We start from the raw sequence: 15,321 nt of genomic DNA, 5'->3' as shown, positions 1-15,321 counted from the left end.
CTTCCCCCAAAACCATCCCACGCCATCTTGCACGGTTTGCTACGACGAGTCCAAGCGTCCAGCCCAAGTGTCCAACACAAATGGTATGAACTCATTCATGATCGGTGTGACACTTACATTCCCCTCCCACTGGACTCCCACTGTCTTCCCTAGCACCTCTCGCCCGCAGGCTTTCTCCCCCGAGCGCGCTTGTCGCGTAAATCTTTATCTTTATTTTCCTTTTCTGTCGCGGGTCAGGTGCTTACATAAGTGCATCTCCCCCTGGGTTTTGCCCGACCCACTGTTGGGCTGCCCGCCCGGTGGTACTGGTGGCTACTTTTCGTCTGCCGCCGCAGATTGTTTTCGCCAGTACGATCGCACTCGAAGGGCCCCAAAGGCGCGGGCCTGTGTGTGAGGTCGAAACGTTGCTAATCAACATTGTTCGCACAAACGGTAACACGCTGGATCGTCACATCGGTCTGGCCCGTGCCCGTGCTCGTGATTGTGCCGCGACCACACGCTGCATCAGATAAGGGTCAATTCTTTCTTCGATGCGATTGCGTTACGGTTACCTCATCGGCAAAGGAAAATGCGTGCCCTGGTGCAATTATGTTATGTCCACACGGTGCACGGGCAACTGCAGGGGCGTAAAAGCATCCTCATCCCAATGCATACGAAAGTGTGTAATGGGAACAACACGCTTGCAGGACGCACGTTTTCCCCCGCGTGGATACGAGTTGAATGGGCGGGGGTGAGAGGGGGGGGGGGGCATTTTATCCTCCACGACTAAACGGATGCGGCGGACAGCATTTCTCCAGAGCGAGGCAGGGGCGAGGAGAGAGGTAGTCGATCGTACAGCCGAAATGGGTTTGTCATGCGAAGTATGTATGATAGTGTCACAAAGTTGCGTACGCCATGTGAGAAATGTCAGGACGGAACGTGCTGATCCCATCGAATTCATTGGGATGTCGACGGAATACCACGCGTAAATAACCCCTGATGTTGCAGAGATTAATTGGATAAGTAGGCGATGCAAATAATATCATGAAGCAGCAGCAATTTCGCTGAAAATCGCTGAATAAATGGCTTAAATTTAGGTCTTAAAAGGGACCAATAAACATTGCTGGAGAAGCTATGAAGCATTGAAATGGAGAAGCTAATGAAGCTAATAGACTGAAAGTTTCAATAAGCAATAATTCAATAGTAATAATAAACAACCGTAATATTTCCCCGCCAGTATACCTGAACCCAAACAGGGAAACGGACTGAAGCCTGCACAAAACGCGCCCTTTCCTTCGATCGTATGACCCAAGGGTTGGAACGTAACGACGTCGCTCAACCGGCAAGCGCAAACGGGTGATTGGCCTGTGCGTTGCGGATGAAATTTCTAGCATCTCCCATTACGGGATCGATGCCTAGTGGGGTATGTACCCCCGATCGCCCAGGTGCTAACCATATCGAGATGTAGGGCATCAGCCTACCCATTAGACGATCCTGGTCGATCACCGACGGTGACAATTTGTTGTTGTTGGTGTTGTTTTTCTATGGTGACCGGTTTGCGGTAGACCGATTACGTGCCATCATCAATTCCACTTTCGTTCTCGATCGACGACGATCTTTGGGGATGCCTGGGGGGAGTGTGCATCTGATTCACACGATGTTGTGTGTTTTATGGGGGTGATGCGATAATTTCCACCTATAATGCAATTCATATCACGCGTGGCGTATGTAGTGGGCCTCTTAATAGGGTGATTGTAGAATCCAACGTTGTGTACGTTGTCTTGAAGTGAATGGTAATATAATGATATTGTAATTGTAATTTAAACTGCCTGCATTTCAAGAACTAAGCAAAAAATAAGTATGCGCCTTAAAAACACGAAAATGTACGAACAATTAACTGAAAATAGTATTTTATATGGAAGGAAAATAGGGTTTAAAAAAAATGGACATAAAATGCTATATGCAATATATGGAAGGAAAATAGCGTTTTTTAAAAAATGCAAATATGCATCGTATGCAAATAATTTTAAATTAAGATGTTTTATATATTTTATATTTTTATATTAAAACAAAAACAATACGATCAAACATCCAAATTTCAAGATTGTTCTAGAAGAACTTTGAATCACAATACCCTAACAATTCAGTGCAAATATTCGAATTCAACATTGGAGTGACTCTAATATCTCACCGCAATCGAAATCGAAACAGCTCCCATACGTACGATCACATGTAAAATTCTATCGTCCATCACAGCACCATCCATCAGCGGATCCCTTCTCCTGAGCCGAGGAGGTTTCCTTTAACGCACTGGCAAGTACGTACATGCTAAGTAGTTGTTTTATCCCTTCTACAAATGCTTTCTTTTTACGACTCGCCGTGGAGGTTCACGGTTGCGTTGGTTGCGTAGCCGATGCCGATTACGTTGCCGTCTTTTCTTCTTGCCTGCCTTCTTTGCCTCGGCATGTGGCTTCTCCGACCCAGGTTGTATAAAAAGTGTCAGGACTCGTACGGAGGGAATCAGTTGAGCACCAGCAAAGTCAGCTACCAGTAACCACTGCACTGCACCCAAACACCGTGCGCCACGATCACGATCAACAAATCAATTCAAACAACAACAGTCTAACTGCCTTATCACGATGAACGCTCGCTTTACGGTAGGTGTTAAATAAGGGGGAGGAGGTGGGCTTGATCATTTTCACCCTTTGTAATGTGTGATCTTCCTTCTACAGATGATTGTGTTGGCCGTTTTGCTGTGCGTGGCCACCGTGCTAAGCTTACCGGCGTCACAGAATGAAGCTTTGGTTGGACCAGCGCTAGAGGTACAAGAGGTGGACGCATTTAACCCGCAGGACCCGCAAGCATTCCTCAAATGGCGACAAATCAAGAAGCTGCTCTTCCTGGGATGAACAGATGTCGGGGAGAGGCTTTTAAGAAGGCGTAAAGCGAAAATAACGTTTCAAAACAAACGAAAACACACAACAACAAAAACACTGAGCCAAATCTATGAATGATAAGACACGTTTTTTAGACAAAGCCCCGGTGTGTCAACGTTTTGTGAACGGTTTTTAAAATATTTTTTTACTGACACAATAACAAATAAATGTAATCCTATAGAGTTATCTTTTCTATACATTATGTAGTGTGTTTTTTTGTCAAGGCTTTGAACCTTATGCCTGTCACATTCCACTTTGCGTTTTAATCTAACAGGGTTTTCCGATTGAATTTCTAACGTTTGCCATTGATCTCAACATCTTTGATTTCGATGCCAATCTATGCTACGGCTTACTACATACTTTCCATACTTTCCATACTTTCTATACACTTTTCATTGGATGTCAACATTGGCTGCTTCTATGTGATACAAGTTACATGTAGATTGCTTTGCAATGGCCTACAAGCAGTGAGTGTCGTGTCGCAAATACAGTCTGAACTCACTGGTTGAACTTCGATTCCCTGCCAACTATTGAATGTATGCTTTTTAGTTGGCTCGTTTTTCCATACATAAAAACTGCAATTTTTCTCAACAGGCCATGAGATTTTTTTTCTGTCAACAACAATTCTCCAGGATGCTCGGTCCCTGGCTGCAGCCTCCCATCCGTGTAGACACCCTATCTCCGACAGGTCTCGCTTCACCTGATCCAGCCATCGAGCTCGCTGTACTCCCTTGCGCTTAGTGCCAAACTAGGGGTCACTGTCGAATTCTTAGGGGGGGGGGGGGGGGGGCTTGAGTCCGGCATCCTCATACCCTAGCCATCTTATCCTGCCAGCATTCGCCACCGTCAGGATGCTCAGTTCACCGTACAGCTCAGCAAACTCGTGGTTAATCCTTCTCCTCCAAACTTCATTCTTGAACACACTGCCCAATACAGTCAGGAGGATGCCTCTCTGACCCCATCTTGAAATAAGGATAAAAATGTGGAAATTAATAATAATTTTCTCCTTCTTCTTCTTCGTCTTCTTCTTAACATAAAAACGAACGGCTTTTTTGTATCGTATTTGTCTGTATGTACAGTTTTGCATCATCAATTTGCAATAATTGTCGTTGATTTAAGCCAAATTTGCCACAAAAGCAGTTTATAGCACAGGGTATAATTTTTTGTACTCCTTTTACCCCATACTAGTTATGGGCAAAACGGCTCCGAAGCCGGAGCCGGCTCCGACTGGCTGCAGAAAATATCGGAGCCGGCTCCGCACCCACGGCTCCGGAGCCGGCTCCGCTCCGACGGCTCCGGAGCCGGCTCCGCACCAACGGCTCCGGAGCCGGCTTCGCACCCGCGGCTCCGGAGCCGGTTTTAACACAAAGGACCAAAATAACATTTTCAATGAAGTTTCAATCGAGGAAATCCGTAAATAGCGGAGCAGGCCATGTTTAAAAGAATTTATAAAAAAAAAACATCGATTAGTTTTGAATATTGTTAAGAAAGATGAAACTAACGAATGCTACACAACGTCATGCATGTCAAAACTGCAATCATATCGTGTGTTAGCTTCCACACGTGCGAGAATATATATTCGTTTTTTTCATACATCATTCCTTTCATACATCATTCATTCATCATACAATGATGCCTCTATTCAACCGTTAGCTCGGAGCCGTTGGTCTGGAGCCGTCGATTCGTCGCCGGCTCCGGAACGGTGGGCCCGAAGCCGGCTCCGCAGCCGTTGGAACGGAGCCGTGAGTGCAGAGCCGTTAGTCTGGAGCCGGCTACGGAGCCGTTTGTGCGGAGCCGGCTTCGGAACCGTCGGAGCGGAGCCGGCTCCGGAGCCGTTGGAGCGGAGCCAGCTCCGGAGCCGTCGGAGCGGAGCCGGCTCGGGAGCCGTCGGAGCGGAGCCGGCTCCGGGAAAAAGTCGGAGCCGTTGATGCGCTCCGAAACGCCCATCACTACCCCATACACCATCTTCTTCTTCTTCTTTAATTTTCCTATTCTTGACGGTTTCATCAAGATAAAATGATGTTAATATTTTGTTAAAAATGAATCACTCTACCGATTTTGCTCAAATTTGGAGAAAAGTTGCCTTATGGTGCTACAGTACACTGAGAAAAATTTAATCCCTCCAAAATAAGGGGAAGTGAAAATATTGCAGGAACATTTGTTGCCAAAAAGGTACCATGTACCTGCCAAATTAAAGGTACTGTCGTACTGCTAATGTTTGTACACCAGGAATTGCGTGGGAATCGCGAGGAATGGCCTGTTCCGTGGTAATGTCGACAACACGCAAGACTTAACTACGTGCCCGACCTGGGTTTAAGCCCGATATGGACCGAGCCCTCAATACGTTGCACTGAATATCCTGCTATGAGTGTTCAATAAGTCACTGATAGCTCAGTACCGGCTGATGTGCCAAAGCAGAAGAAGAAGAATAAGGAATCATTTACTATAAAATTTGATATAAACAATAACTTCAGTGCGTTTACTGTCACTTGAACAAAACAAGACGAAACTCAAAAAAATGATTAAGTAAACTAATCATAATTCATTTTGCCTTAGGCTTTCATTATTCAACAAAACATTGTTGAATTTAATGTATTGCATAATTTCTTGAATTATGTTATCAAAAGAATGCCTGTCATGTGCTCAACTCTTGCATGCGTAGAGTTCCTGATACTCAAGACAGTTGATCCTGGTTTAACTCATATGTTAATCAATCAACTCACTGGTATCCAAACGAATGATTGCAATGGCAGATCTTAACCTCCTACATTCATTATGCCAGATAAGAAGAATCGGAGCTTTGGTATAAGCTCATTGGAAAAGTTTTTGTACTCCTCGGATTGCATATTCTTATATTTTCTGATTAAAACGAGACATTAATGTGAGAAATCAGGTAAATCAGCTATTAAATAACAAACATTAATCAATAAAAGTAAGATTTGTTGAAAACGAAACATTTCAAGGATCTGGTTGGTCTGGGGCATTTTTAGAATATTCTCGATCTAGCACTGTCAAGATAGCACTTTTTTTGCTGCTATATATACGCTTCTTCTGAAAAGCTGCTGGTGTTAACTGTGAATTTTCCTTCATAGATATGGTCCTGTACGATTCTCTGTGAGAGCTACTTCACTCGTGATGTATTAATTCTCTATTGATTTAAATCAGACAGTTGCTGGATTTATGCACAAATGAACTAAAAAATCTGATCGCATATAATGACTTACTCACTTATTCTGGCTGAAAATATACATCACTAATTCAGTGGTTGGCAAACTTGCTTGGAAAAGAGACCAAAATGATTTGTGTGTTAGATTCATTCACAAAATTCAACACACAATAACTGAAAATTGATCGGGTACTAAAAAACAAATATAATTATTAGTTGTAGTGGTTAATTTTTCGGCGTTTGTGTTATTTTATCGGCGTACAGTGTTCATTATTGCTGAGTGTACTGCATGGAACAAACTGTAATGTAATTGCACAAACCAGCGATCGGCAAAGCGCGGCTCGCGGAGCCGCATGCGGCTCTTTGATATCGAGATGACGGCTCTTAACAGTTCATATATTTCATAGAAATTTCACACATTTTTGCTCTTGCTTTAAAAATTTGGCTCTTCACGTGAAACTCTACGAACATTATTGAAGAATTTGGCTCTTAAAGGGTCGTAAAGTTTGCGGACCGCTGGCATAAAGCAACACAACATGTATGTTAGCTAAGAGCCTGATTGTATGCAATACTTATTTGTTGATACTACGCTCATACTACGCTGATTTAGGGTAAATGTACCAATAGTGGTGCAATTTGTAGTGGTACCAACGTGTTTTAATAGATTTAAAGTGTCAGGAAGGACAATTTCTGAATATTTTAACACATAACAATTGGAATATGTTTTATCATCGCAATCACAACCATTTTTACCCTGAAATACATCAAATTTACGAAAAAATACATATTTTTGTGACTGCTTCGTTGTACCTATTGTATTGTATTGTTGTTTGTATTGTATTGTGGTGGTAGTAAACAAAGATGCATCAAAAACGGTGTATAATATCAATGAAACTTAGTTTCGAAGCTTTGTGTTGTAGCTTTGTTTTTGTATGAATATCAAGGATTACTGCCACAATATAGGTTTTTTGCGTAATTTAATCGTAATAAATGTATAAATTTGATCGATGAAACTATTGACTGCATCACACTTGTCGTCAACCTACACGCGGAAGAGTGTACTTGATTTGAAGTCAATTTTTCATTCAGCCATTTAATCGAATTTTGGCCTGTTTTTGGTAAATTACCTACATAAAACTCATTTCTGTTGCTTCTTTTAGTTAATACAGTACGACATGTCAAAAATATCCTCGAAAAAATCTACAACGACCCGTTTTTATTGATTTTACAACTATAACCACTATAGGAACATGCCTGTTTTGTGTACCTATAATGGCACTATGGTGAAAAACACTTTAAAATGCATAAATATGGTCAAAAGGCAAATAATTTTAGTAAAACAATAACATTTCATAACAGTTATGTTTCAAAACTAGTAATTGCGTGGTTATGTGGTCATTTAGAACGTTAACAGAAAAATGAGTTTCGTTATGAAATCCTAAGGATTTTGGAGAAATGTTGACACATTTCACAAAATAATGGATTTTTCGGTTACTAAGTAACGGAATGGCCCCATTAAACTTTTAAATCTTTTGCAAAAGGCTAAAGAACATTTCACACTAACGTAAATAACTCAATTACATGTAATTTGCCGTATGAACCGCATTTTAGCGCAATACCACCACTATTGGTACTACCACCACTATAGGTACATTTACCCTAATAGCTCATAGTGTCTTTCGTCAAGCATACATAACAAAAAATGCAGAAAGGATCGCTTTTGCTGTACTGCCGGAGTGCCAAATATATATTTTTAAATAATTTTTAGCTCCTCATCTACTTGAAATATTTCTTTCTTATCTTTCTTATCTTTTATGTAACACTCTTCTCATTGTCACAAATAACCGAAGTAAAAAGAAGCTAGGGTAGGATTAGACTGACTATGGACTACGGCAAAAGACCAAACACTCTCATAAAATCGGACATTATATGACATTGTATGCCTAAGTATTGGAGAAATACAAGGTGAAATGTGATGTGGGTGAAGCAAATTTCATGAGCGAAGAATTATTTTAACTTAACGTGTTTCGAACTCCTATACACCGGTATCTATACAGCAGTAGCGTAAAACCACTCTCAGACAAGCGCAATTGCAGTTAAATTGCATTAGAAGAGCCGGTGGTGTTGCTTTTGTATCACTTTGTCCGATCATTGCCTTCTATTGCCATGGCGGAAAGTAGATCATCGTGGCTACTTTGATGAATAACAAACACCGCGGCCCAATTAACTACAAACGGTTGCTGATGTAATGGTGTGGGCGGTGATTATACAATTTGATAATGTACTCATTTTGATGTTTGCGTTGATGAGGGACTTTAAAGTAACACAATTTTCGACAAAAAAAAAGTTAGTGTGACTTCTTTTCTCCATCCATTGTTATCATAATCAATTTGATGGGAGTTTCTCAAGCTTGTGGAGATAAAAGAGGAACATGAAAATTATAAAAGAGGTTATTATGTTGGTGAACTGGTAGAGCAAGGTGGCAAGCGAAGAATAAGTTTACAATAATTGCATTTGATCTAATTTTGACTTGATCAAGATGCTTCAGTTGCTTAGCAACAGAATCATCGTCGATTTACTTCAGCAATGCCTCTTTCTAAATACTCTCCACCTCTCTCCTGGGTTACTAAAGCATCGTTTGCATAGCAACAAAAATCGTGATCGATAAATTACCGATCGCATCAAAGTTTGCGTCAAAGAGTTTCGCGAAGTATTTCGGATGTTTGTAATATTTATTTCGCAGGGTGTGTTGCTTGTATGTTGTTTTTTTATTTGGAGTAGATTTTCAGAACTTTTGTACATCTTTCTTATGTCTTTTGAGCAAGTGACGAAGCGGGGCAAGAGTACGTGTTTGCCACTTTTGGAATCACTGTTTAGTAAAAAAAAGCTATCATTTATGTATAAAAATATCTCTCTCGCGAATACTCATAGTAGCGTAGATTGTACTACGTATTGCACCTTAAAAATAGAAGCTCTCTCCTTCTCGCTGCCTATGTTCCTTTCTCTTCCGGGCCGTGGCATCTAGCGTGACCGATTTGGCAAGTGCTAAACAAGACTAGCAGCAAAACTAAGCAAATAAGCTTCCGTTACCGTAATTCCGATACGCACTGTGCCAGTGATCGTGATCGTCCTTGTGCACACGCTTTCATCAGTCGAGTGTTGCATCCGACCGTGTAATTAGACCGAGCCATAGTCGGCGGGATGAGCGAAGGGTGGGTATTGGATTGTTTTTTGGATAAGGAGGGGGAATAGCCATGGAGTGGGCGTTGTGAATTAGGAGCATTGTAGTTCAGATTGCTTATTATTAGGGAGTAAGGCTGTGGTTGTTTCATTGGGTGTTCTTAACCGAGCAGCAGCAATTTCTTCTTGAGCAGTAGTTTCTTCAGCAGGAAGGCCTGCGGATCCTGAACGTTGAGGGTTTCATCCGCAGCTCCGTCAGCGCCGAAGATGCCTTCGTCGTGCACCGCAGGGATAGCCGACACCAGGGCGAAGGCCAGCACGAACAGGCAGATGGTCTGTGGGGTACATTAGAACAACAGGAAATGCAAATGTTAGATAATACTTATTGAAACGTTCTTTGTGATGAATTTTTATAATATTGCAATCGCTCATTTATTGCATCTTTTCGCAAATTGTATACTTAAGCCGTTTCTTGAATGAGCTACAAGCGTGGAGATTACGGAGATTATTATGGATATTAATACAAAATTATTCTCAAAGGTATTTGAAATCTCATGATCAACTAGGAGAATTTTCAATTATTTTTTGTCGCAGACATCCAACAATATTACTCTATTTGACACTGTATACGGTCACACCACCATCTATTGGCAATTTCCACAAATTCCTTTGCAAGACCGTTAAACCACAAAAGATCAGTATTAGAGGTCACGATCACAAACGCACTCTTGGTACGGACAGAAAAGTTGAGTAACCAAAGAATGACATTCACGGCACATTCACTAAAAGGTTCGATATTCTAAGCAAGCTAACACCTTTCCACGTAAAACAATAATCACAACTTAAACTATATCACACACTGTATAGCAAACGTACCATGATCAAGAATTTCATTTTGAAGTTTGGTTTGTTGGTTGGTTGGACACTTTCAAAAAGGGACGAATCCGCGTCAAAAGAACTGTCTACTGTTCGGTGAGCTGAACACAACTTGATGCTGTCCGTCCGTCTGACGGCCACTTTTATATGATTCCCAAACCTGCGAAGCCGTCGTACGATCGTGGTGAATCTTTCTGTTTGCTTTTGTTGTGCTACGCGATCGTCACCCTCCTCCCTCCCTCCCTCCCCCACCGCCAAAACCTGTCAACAGAGGGACGAATCATTCGCGCCGTACCGGCAAGATATCGCATCGTCCATAGTAGCGGGGCATAGTACCGTGGTTCCGCGTACGGAAACGATCGTCCTCTCACTTGCTCGCCCTGCCTCTGCTGTGTATGTGAGGCTCCCTTTTTGTTACACGCACACTATTGTTGCTATGCTCAACCCATCTAGTGGCTCCAGAGCCTACGCGGACTGATACGGTACCACCATCGTAGTTGGCGGGGGTTGTACGACGGCTGCCACGGCTACTATCTGCTACGCATTCGAAGAGGGAGGGAGGAATGCTTGCTTCGGGTGTGGTGTACCATGTTGATGCTGCAATACTGGGTGGCAAACCCAATGCCAAGGGTTTCTCCGTATCCGTCCACTGATAAGCTGGATGTCGTTGTCTTCTTCTAGCTGTAAGGAACCATAGAAAGAGAGAGTAAAGAAATTCTCTTTCTTTCGCCTCTTGTTACGCATCATTTGTTGCGTTCAGGTCGTTCTCCGTTCAGGATATGGTTATACTCCTGCAGACATGCCATCCCAGCTTCGTCGTCGATTCGAGATGTTGAAATGTGACCATCCGCAATGACCTTACCCTACCAGTGGGGGAGTGGGGGGGGGGGGGGAGAGGAGCTGCTATAAAGGGCCTTCAACAGCAAGCAGCCAGTGTGACCCGTGACGCGAACGCAAAACAGGTGCGCGGGACGTCAAAGATGCTCTCATCTGAGAGCCATCATCATCAGCTAGCAGCACGATCGTACAACAGCACAAAAGTGCCACATTTATCATTCTTGTACGTTTTCCTCTGATCGATGATATTGGGCTTGCTGGGTTGCGCCACTATTTTATGCAAAAGTCGTCAGTGGCTCGACACAAGCCTGTAATTTTATGTCACCGTCACAGCCTATTGCTATCGCCCAACTGTCTGGCGGCAGTATAAAGAAGAGTCCTTTTTGCATACTAAAACGTTGTTTGTCAAGCTCCTGATTCCGTGGATGGGTTGTTATTGCAGCATGATTCTAGACTTTCAAACCCAGGAAGATGTGTCTTTCACAAGCAAAACAATCCGACCTCAGCACACACACGCACATCACGAAGCTGGTTCGTGCAAAATGTGCTGCCGTAAAGCCTTCCGGGATGGGATCGGGATTTTTAAAATTCATTTGAATGTGAGTAGACGCCGCGTGCCGGGTGAATGATGAGTCTGCGTCGCGTAAACAACTCGGTAAAATGCAAATCCCCTTTTGCCTGTGACGTCGGCTTCCAGTCGGCTGGGTTGGGGGGGATTTATGTTATCCCATTTTTAGTACCGCACCCCGCTGGCAGACGTTTTTGGCCAGTTTTAGTTCAACAGTAAACGAGATTCTCTTGCTAATATTTGTTAACAAACATTAGTAATGGAAAAGAATATAGAGAAAGAGAGACAAAAATAAACTGCGAGAACGATTCGATATCGAAGAAAATCGGCACGAGCTTCGTGTAAATAATGCCACCTCTTAAAAGATTTTATTCTAAGGCCGAGGCCAGCTTGAACGTCTATGGAATTTCACAATTCACTCTCTGTTTGTATTTACTTCAATGTGTATTTACTTTAAAACAATTTACAAACGGTATTTAATCGCGTATTTTTCCCTCCTTTTTATTTCTTTTTTTAGTGCGATAAAACGATAAAATCACGATAATTTGTGAGTTTGAGCTTGTAAAAATGAAAAGTATATAAATATAACATAAAATTTGAATCAATTCTCCCCAACCTAGCGACCAAAGATGTATGAAAAAATTGTCTATTCTAAATATTTTGAAGTCATTTATTGTGCTGATTGATATCTTTTATTTCCAAAATGTATTTTCCTGTCAACTCGTATCGAAACAATCGATATGATAATTGAATTTTTATATATTTGTTCGGCAAGGTTTTTTTTATTGCTTGACATATGAATAAGTTCGTTTCGTCGCTAGCATTTCCCGTTTGTTGGTACCGCGTCAGTAAACAAACGACTTCAATGCCGGAAAGAAGCAACGAACCTCGACTCGGAAGTAAACGGTGGTACTTTGCCACTTTTGAGAGATACGAGGGTACCTGATCAGCGTGTTGAGGGTCATTAGAAAAACTTACCTCAGAAGTGTGAACAAAACTTGTGCGAGAGGGAAGGGATGGGCAAAAAAAAAGAAAGAAAAAAAAACTTCCGTCAAAAGTAATTCACATGTTCACTAAAAGATTCAACCGCTGTGTGCGCTTGGTTGGTATGGTTGGTTTTCGGGTTTGGTCACGTCTCGGTACCATCTTCGAATAACGAACATCTCCCCATTGCTATTGCTGTTTGAATGATCAAAGGCTAAATGAGCAGAGCTTTTTCAGACATGTTCAACGCAGGGGGTGTTGTTGCTGCATCACGCGGGGCAAGGCACTGGGCAGCTTCTTAGAATTAGCCCGTCATCGATCTGTAATTGTTTCATCCAGGGTGACCGGAAGGGCAGACACGTTTGTCTTTAATGTTTGCGTTATTACTCTTGCGATGCTGCTTAGCTATTGGACCGGTAGAAAAGCAAAGGCTTCCGACGTCACCTTTGAACTGGTCCATCTCTTATTTAAGATGCTCAGCGCGGCAGATTCGTCTATGTCACTTACGATGCCTCATCCTCGTTGGAAGATTAAATGGATTGGAATGGATGATAAGTTTGCTAATTTTTAACCCATGCCCAAGGTTTCGCGCGTGTGAGGGTGACACAATGAAGAAGGTGGACCAGGTGGACACATTATTTCAAGCGTCTTTACAGAAAGACATCCTGCTACCTTCACAGCAGGTGTTGGTTGGTATAAAATCAACGACATTCGGACAAAATAAACACTTTCGATTGTTAGCGTGTTGACGCAGCATGGTTGCAGTAAAGAAATTCAACATAGATTAGTATCGCCAGTGGTGTTTTGATTGATTATGCGGATTGTGCTTAGATGTGCGTGTGACAGGTTTATGTACGTGCGTACACGCCTAAACGTAACAGCAATAAAATGAAACGGTTTTAACTGTTTGACACATCGTCCGTGACTGCATTGGTGACATAGATTCTAAACGATCACAGGTTTTTATTACAACCGATGGACAGTGTGAGATATCGATGTGGTACAGCTTTAATGAGCCTTTTTGACAGCTTTTTTTACTTTACTTAATTCATTTTAAACCCAATCCAAAGAAAGATATATTTTTATTCAGGATGGACGGTCCAAAAAGGCCGTATTTCTAAAGAAAGTTTTACAAAAACCAATGAAATATCATATAAAGTTTAGCATCGTGCGTTCAACCCAATCGGACAGGAACCATTTAAATGTAAAAAACTGGGCTTGTATATTTGAACGTTGAGCAATTTTATATACACTGAAGTAGCCCTAAAATGATTAGCATATATTCAAACATCACCTTCGGCCGTTTTTCTTGACCAACACCGACAACAGGCCACCGTACGGTTTCGAGGGCATCCCATTGCGACATCGGTGACAATGACCTTCGTCAAACAGCCAAAGCTGCGCCAAACGCATTTCGGCTGTCCATTTTGAGGGGGGCCGGGGAGTGGTCCACAGCAAGCCTCAACACTAATCGGTCACTTTGTAAATTTACACGCGACTGTGAAGTATGCAAATTTCCTATGTAAATGAAATCGAAAGTGCAGCTTTATAGATGATCATCTTTTTTGGCTGACCGCGTCATCGCGTTAAACTAGCGTTATCAACCTACGCCTGTCACAGGGCGGAGGCTGCGAAAGGGTCGCACATGGGACTTTGGCATTGACCACGATGAATGGAAAGTGGACCAGAGTAGATAGTGGTTTAGATAGAGCAACTGGTAAGCGGAATGGTAAAATATGTGATCGTGTGCATCGTGACGGTACTGCAGCTGACTGCGGTGGGAAGAAGAAGCTGAATAGATAGGCTCATCCATTTTACATGAGTTACATCAAGAAGGTTTGGTGGCATAAAATGAAGGTAAAACATACTTACCGTTACTCGTTAGTCAGCTGGGTGATTCTATGAAAAAAAAAACAGATGATTGCACAATACGAGCACTACTTAAATATTAGTTTCGCCTATCTCATTTTACTCATTTATTGAAGTGATTTATGGAGATTGATACATACATCGATTGTAATATTTGGAAGTAGGACTAGGAAATAATTTTAATTGTTGTACAGGTATTCCCCATTATACGCCAAACTCAATATACGCGATATAGCTATACGCGATTTTGTAAATTTGACAAATCTTCGAGCAAATTTTACTTATTTTACGCACAAAATGTCAAATGCAAGTTCCCTTTTTTCCAATTTTAAAAACCATTTTAAATAATAAAAAGTATTAAACAGTTAGTTGACATCAGCTCAAATGACTATTTTAGTGGCTAAACCACCCATTGTAAGCAAAATTGTACGATAATTTGACTGGAAACCTCTATATTTGATTTACGCTAATATTAAAGATACGCTATTACCACCGGTTCGCATTAATAGCATATATCGGGGAATACCTGTTCACAGTTCATTGTCTGATCCTGAAAGATCACTGTTGCCAGCGAGGCTATCCGTATGTGACGTCATCAGTGAGGATTGCAGCACTAAGGCAACTCGCACAGTAATCTTATAATCAAAATATTAAAGCGTAAAATACCCATTCTAATGATATCAAAGAAAAGTTATTATTTAAATATATTATACTTTAACGTAACTGCTTAACCGTGCCACTAACAGTATCTTAGATGAGCAGATAAAAATGGCTGACGATTAAATGAAAGATTAGATAAGGTGCAATTACCATGATTGCGATATGATAGATGAGGAAATACAGCCGAAACCCATCGACTCTAGTCGATTCCGACTGCACATGACTTCGATTTCGCATGGCTCTGATTCCGGAGACTTCGTACGGCT

The 15,321-nt window shown here is 41.8% G+C and overlaps 1 protein-coding gene across 1 annotated transcript; it reads right to left on the bottom strand.

The window, feature by feature from the left end:
• Positions 1-8,828: 8,828 nt before the first annotated feature.
• On the bottom strand, positions 8,829-10,458 carry LOC1278412 (uncharacterized). Its single transcript, XM_317996.3, has 2 exons — positions 10,138-10,458; positions 8,829-9,596 (listed from the first exon to the last, which is right to left on the bottom strand). Exons 1-2 carry the CDS (start codon positions 10,153-10,155, stop codon positions 9,423-9,425), a joined length of 192 nt encoding a protein of 63 aa, XP_317996.2. The 5' UTR covers positions 10,156-10,458; the 3' UTR covers positions 8,829-9,422.
• Positions 10,459-15,321: the final 4,863 nt, after the last annotated feature.

Source organism: Anopheles gambiae, chromosome 2 (genome assembly GCF_943734735.2).
Source record: "Anopheles gambiae chromosome 2, idAnoGambNW_F1_1, whole genome shotgun sequence".
NCBI lineage: Eukaryota > Metazoa > Arthropoda > Insecta > Diptera > Culicidae > Anopheles > Anopheles gambiae.
This window is presented reverse-complemented; position numbering and strand designations above follow the sequence as displayed.